Source organism: Pygoscelis adeliae, unplaced genomic scaffold (genome assembly GCF_000699105.1).
Source record: "Pygoscelis adeliae isolate BGI_AS28 unplaced genomic scaffold, ASM69910v1 Scaffold325, whole genome shotgun sequence".
In the NCBI taxonomy this organism is placed as follows: domain Eukaryota; kingdom Metazoa; phylum Chordata; class Aves; order Sphenisciformes; family Spheniscidae; genus Pygoscelis; species Pygoscelis adeliae.
The window spans coordinates 544,937-550,900 of record NW_008824769.1 but is presented as its reverse complement, the minus strand read 5'-3'; the positions used below and the strand labels follow the sequence as shown (position 1 = coordinate 550,900).

At 45.3% G+C, this 5,964-nt stretch overlaps 1 protein-coding gene across 1 annotated transcript in view; it reads left to right on the top strand.

Annotated features, from left to right (window-relative positions):
- BAZ1B (bromodomain adjacent to zinc finger domain, 1B) overlaps positions 1–5,964 on the top strand; it is a gene marked incomplete at its 5' end in the record, with an annotated part of 44,693 nt that overhangs the window by 28,989 nt on the left and 9,740 nt on the right. Inside the window, 2 exons of the mRNA XM_009323617.1 lie at positions 13–198; positions 4,633–4,780. Coding sequence (XP_009321892.1) covers positions 13–198; positions 4,633–4,780 — 334 coding nt within the window. The remainder of the gene's footprint in view (positions 1–12; positions 199–4,632; positions 4,781–5,964) is intronic.

Sequence of the window (5,964 nt, the reverse complement as noted above, 5' to 3'; positions counted from 1 at the left end):
TCTTCCTAACAGGTATACTCACTAGAGAGCTTAAAGCATTTTGGAGACTGTGTGATTGCACTCCAAGCTGGTGTTGTTAAGAAGTTTCTGCAAGGTTTCATGGCCCCCAAGCAGAAGAGAAGGAAACATCAAGGAGAAGATTACATTGCTAAGGCTGAGGAGGTAGATGAAGACAAGAAAATGGCAGAAGAAGCTAAGGTATTGTTCACTTCAGGGCTCTGTTCCGGTCTTGTAATACAACTCTCTGAGCAGGGACAATACATTTCATCGGGTATTAAATCCTGAGCAGCTTCTCCCCATTCCAAGTTTAGAGTGCAGCAGGTTTGTCGTTTATGGGGCCAGGTGTTCCCTGGTTATTTTGAAGAGTAAAAAAGTATTGGCAAAATGAAAATCGTACTGTGGAATCACAGTTAACTTTCTCTCTATGAACAGGAAATGGGTCAAGTCAAATATTTGACTTCCTTTGTGCAGTTCCTCACGCAAGTTGGGTACTTTAATAAAAGCATATTAGGGAGCATTTTTAGAGTACTTAACAGGAGTTATGTCCATCAGAGAGGACTGATGGTGGCTTAACGCCTTTGATCCGTAAAGAGGAGGAGAGACATGGTGAGGTTTTGGTGACTGCAAGGGAGTTAGGTTCAGCTAAATATCACTGTATGCATGGAGACACCCACAGAAGATGCCAAACTGTGGGTTGTACACAGCTTGTCTGGACATCTGGGCAAACAAGCCATATGTGCCTGCAGTAGAAAAGTGGTATTGTGAGGGTAAATACATAGCCTTCCAAATCAAGGCTCAGAAGGGATGGAGAAGAGCTGCGTAGGATTTGGTAGGGTCCTACAGGCAGTTGAGCTGTACCAGTGTTTCACCCTAAGAGGGATACTAGTGCTCAGGGGTAGTTTCTGTGCACTGAATTGAATGGGACATTAGTGACCCATGACAAGACCTTCCCCACTGCCCCCTTCAACGTGCTCTGCCCTGATTGATCACTGACTTCAGCAGAAGTAACAAGATCAGAATTGGATCAACAGAAGCATTTGAAATTCCCAACTTCAAAAAGAAATATTAGATGCTTGACTGGTGCTGGGGTGTGGGGTTTTTTGGTGGGTTTTTTTGTTGTTGTTTAAAGCTCCTGTCGGTGTATGCTGAACCCTTGTTTGAACATCAAGTCTTTGCTATGCTGTGGCATTGCCATGTTAGCAGGATATTTGGATAGGCACTAGAAATTTTCACATTCCTGAGTTGTCCTGCAGTATTCAACCTTTGCTAACTTTGAATCTTCCAGTCTTTAGTGCAAAGGGAATAGAAGGCTACCTTATCCTAAAAGCTATCGGCAGAATACAGAGCTGTAAAAACCAGTTATGTCTGGGACAAAAAGGACCCAGATCACCACACTTCCTGTATCTACAGCAACACCATATCATGCCTTACTCTCATGTGTCTTACAGCTATAACCATAAAGGTTATACCTGTAGGGCGTACTTTAAGGGTAACATCAGATTTCCTACAACATCTAAATGGATAGTAATTCAGCAGCGTGAGCTCTGTATTTGAACCCTGATCACTTCTCTACTATTGCTAAAGCTATATCAGATTTAAAACCCAAGCTTTTACCTGCCTGAAAATTGAGCCATTTTGATCATTAATGTTTGGTTATTTTCTCCATTCTGCCTTAGAGCATTGCTCTCTTACTTGCTGACATGGTTACGGAGCGTTGTTCGTTACAGCAAGGCCAGGCTTCTGTAGCGTGCTTCATTCTAGCAATTGCAGAACTTTCAGCTACAGCAGCCTGGTTAGACGAAGTGCTCTGTGTGACTGAAACATCCCGATTTGTACTTCCTCCTCTGTAAACCAGCTGGAACAGTAGGATTTCTGAATATTGCTGGACTTGTAATCATGTTACTTCCCCCCCACTAGTGTTACCCAGTCTGTCTAATGTGACTGCATACTTAGCTATACAGCTCAGCCTTATAGGTGTATGGGCACAGATTTCAGTATTGCCAGCCTGAGTTTGTGGTCGTGCAGGTCTCCCTCCAGAGCACTGGCTTTTGTGTTGTGCCAATGTCTCTGGAGCGTTTATTTATGCAGTGCAGTGCCTTCTTTATCTGGCTCAAGAGTCTTGTAGACAGTTGTGGTGGTATGAGCAATGTTCCATTTTTTTGTTGGGTTTTGGGGTTTGTTTGTTGGTTGGTTTGGTTTTTGGTTTTAGGGTTTGTTTGGGGTTTGTTTGGGGGTTTTTTTGCCTCAGTTTATCTGGAATGAGCTTTCTTTTTGCCAAAGCAGCAAACCTTTGTAGATGACCTTGAAAGAGCAGCCCAGATCTTAGATACAGTTATCCGATAAAAAAAAAACCAACTGACTGTTAGGCTTTTAAAGGCAAATCTCTTGCATAGGCCTAGAATTATGAAGTCTTTTAGGGCCAGAACTGCGCTGAGACTACATAGCAGGTAAAATACAGCGTAGCCGTACTGGAAAAACACACTTAATGTACTTGCAGACTATACGAGTGAAATTGCAGTCCTGCGGTATGGTTATGTCTCATTTTTCCTGTGAGAAACAAGTTATGGCTTAATAGGCACCCATTTGCTGACACAATTGTCTATACTAAGGGTTCCTGCTGGCTCAGCTACATAGCTAGAGATCACACTGCTGAGTGGCAGAAGATTGCAATGTAGACCTGGCTTATGGCTGTTTCTGAAGAGCAGTCTTGTGCCCCAGTGTTTAGGCAAATGGTCCCATTTCCAGTGGCAGTAGCACTCTGGACTGTCCCAGAACAGGACAGGGAATACGTGATCTCTTTGCAGCGTGACATTGCAGCACAATTGCCTGAGCGTAGTGAAGAGCATGGGTAGGTTATCCACCCCTGCGGTTTGCTGTCAGCGGTGTTTGCAAGGGAGAAGGCTAGGGGGGGCAGTCTTCCCCTGCAGACGATACCTCAAAGAGCAGCTTCACAACCAAGCGATTACCGTTTCAGCTGTTCAGAGGGACGTCTGTCATCTTAGGATACCAGATGAGAGCCTTTCTAGCTGGAGGTTTGTCCACCTTTACCAAAGCAGGCGTTTTCTGTCACTCTGAAGTTGAAATGTGACTGAGGACTTCTCCTTTAGTATTTTTGTGGGGTTTTTTTGTTTTCCCTGCTAGATTGCTCCTCTCCAGTCAGGAGGGTATTTAAGTAACTTCTTCCAATCTCCTGTTTTGCCTAGTTGGCAGTCTGAACTCCCTTGATAATGGTACTGCTAAAATGCCATAGTCTCATGATGCTTGGGAAGCAAGGCTAAAAATCTGTTAAATTCCACAGGCTTGGGGAGAAAAATCTAAGCAAAACTTGCCAACAGCTTTTGCAGATTTATCTTGGCCCAGCAGTTACCCGGTATGTTAGCAGCAAAACCCATGGAACAGTTACTTGGAAAATCAATTACACAGTATGTGAAGCACCTCAACAATGTTCTGCAAAGAAATAGCACAGCGCTGTGTAATCTGCCACAGTAGGCTGTGCAGGTTTCCGTTTGTCTTGAATGTCTTGGGCTCCAAGTTCCACGCTAGCAATGGCAGCAAGGATGTTGGCATTTTAGAACAGTTTGTGTGTTTTTCCAAGCATCTAATATATGCTGTGCTTCCTCAAATTCAGTGGGAGGAGAATGTGCAACTCTGCAAAAATCCTGGATTTTGTTTGGCTCCCAAATTGCTGTCAGCTGCAGAGTTTAGATTTTCCCATCTGACACTTCACTGTTTGTTTTTTCATTCTCCTGGGGTAGAAGAACATTAACTTGAGTCCTATTATGTCCCTGTCATGTCTAGGCCGTCACCTCATTGTTGTAAAGCAAAGGATTAACATTGGAGTTGAACATGCGGTGGCTCTGGATTACTTCTCTGTTCTGGTGCATTTCCGATTTACCGCAACGTTGTTTCTAAACCTCCAGAGCTGAGTTTGAGATTTCGCGTGTGGCTTGCTATGTGCAGACTCCAGCAGTTGCCTTGATGCAAATCTCAGGTTTAATGCTTTTCATCCTCACTTGCAGCTAATTCAGGGATTTCACATGCGCTGAGGTCATCTTGTCTCAGGAAAGCGGCTGGTTTCATATTTGGGGCTCCAAATGCTTTGCCTGTCAAACCTGATTGTCGCTGATGTCACGGTCCCCTCTGCCAGCTGAGCAGCTCGGAGGACCGGGAGGACCAAGCATGTGGTGGGTCTTGCTGATGGTCTCCAGTGTCTGCAGTACCCACTGGAGGGCAGCACAGGCTGCTCCGATCCACCACGCTCAAGTGGTGTTGCCAGCTGTCGCCTAACTTTCATCCTGCATTTTACAGTGCTAGATTTCTGCCTTTTATTTTCTTAGCCTGATGATTATTTGGGTTAGACTTTCAGAGCAAGAATTTAGTGGAGTTCACATAGGTTGTTTCAGCCTGGCCGTGAAATGCAAAAGGGCTTTACTGTTATGAACAAACTGTCTGATCCAGTGAGGCTGGTTATGGATAAACCACAAATAGGACTGCTGAGGCTATACAGAAGGAAAGAAATACAGAGTTGAGCTTTGGTTATTAAGGGCCCCAGCTAAAGGATATAAAAACATCTTCAGACTGTAGCGAGCTGTGTCTGTGTGCTTCGTTGTAAGTTGTTAGGTCTGTCTGCAGGTTGCTTCAGCCATGGAGAAGTGGAAGACAGCAATCCGTGAGGCCCAGACCTTCTCCCGTATGCACGTGCTGCTCGGGATGCTGGATGCCTGTATCAAGTGGGATATGTCGGCAGAGAATGCCAGATCCAAAGTGTGTCGCAAGAAAGGTATGCATTCCTGCCCCACGCCTGCGTAACAGTCGGACGCTGTCACCTCTCCATGCCCTGCTTAGGCAACATGCCCTTGTAGTCTGTCACTCTGTCTTTGGCTGTATTTTGAGTTTTGAACGTCAGGATTTACAGTCAGAAGCATTGATCTCACAGAAGCATTTGACCCTGACTCCAATAAACCATTCTTACGAAACCAGTACACAGTCTTGCAGAACATTGCAGAGCTGCTATCCCCTGGATATTCAGGGTACTTGGATACAAGTCATCCGCAAATCCTTCTGGGAACACTTGTGCTGCTTGTCCATTCCCTGGTTTCATTTTTGAGTTGGAATGGTCTTTGGGTCTCTGAGCCTTGTCAGTTAATCCCATCTTTTACAGAAGGAACGAGCAAGGAGAGGTTGGGAAGGTTATTGTCCTTTGTAGCCGAATGGGAGAGAGCGAGGTGGGATGATGCTGCTTTGAGGCTGGAGTGGGAGTAGAACTGCTTGATGAGCTGGAAGAAGCAAAGTCTTTGCCTCTTGTGTGAGAGCAGAGAAATTAAGCTATGTGCCTTCGGCCGCTGCTCTGCTAAGGCTGGGGAAGTAACCAAAAAGGTGACAAGGGACCACCTTCTCTGTATGCACTATAGGATGAAGGGCTTTAGGGTCTTGCAGGTGGAGGGGGAAGTAGAAGGGGTGTCACCAGTGATGGAGCGCTAGTATTTGTTCTGCCATAACCTCTCCTTTTGGATGGAAGCCTGGAGGAAAGAGCTTGGAAGTACATTCTGCCTCATCATGTGCCTTTTGTCTCACTTTCTATTTGCTGAAACACTAGTGGGAAATGAGGGCAGGCAGACCTCTGGGGGAATGCTGGGCCACTTTTGTTTACCAGAAGGCTATGCCATCCACCTCTTCAAAGAAAATAAGGGCTGAATTGGTGCAACATCCTCCTTCACTGTGGAGCCTCAGGGATATTCCAAACCAATGCAAAAACAGTCCTATCTCCTGCTGAGAGGAGATTCTAGGCAGATGTAAGAGCGGGTTCACCTGAGACTGACAGATTGTAGTTTCACAGAACTTAAGAACTGGGATGTTAGAGAAAGAGACATGCTGGCAAGCTCTCTGTACTTTCTATTTTTTCCTCTTCAGTAAATGAAATAGCTGGCTCAGGACTGTCGCCCTGTTTCCGTACATGAGTGCAAA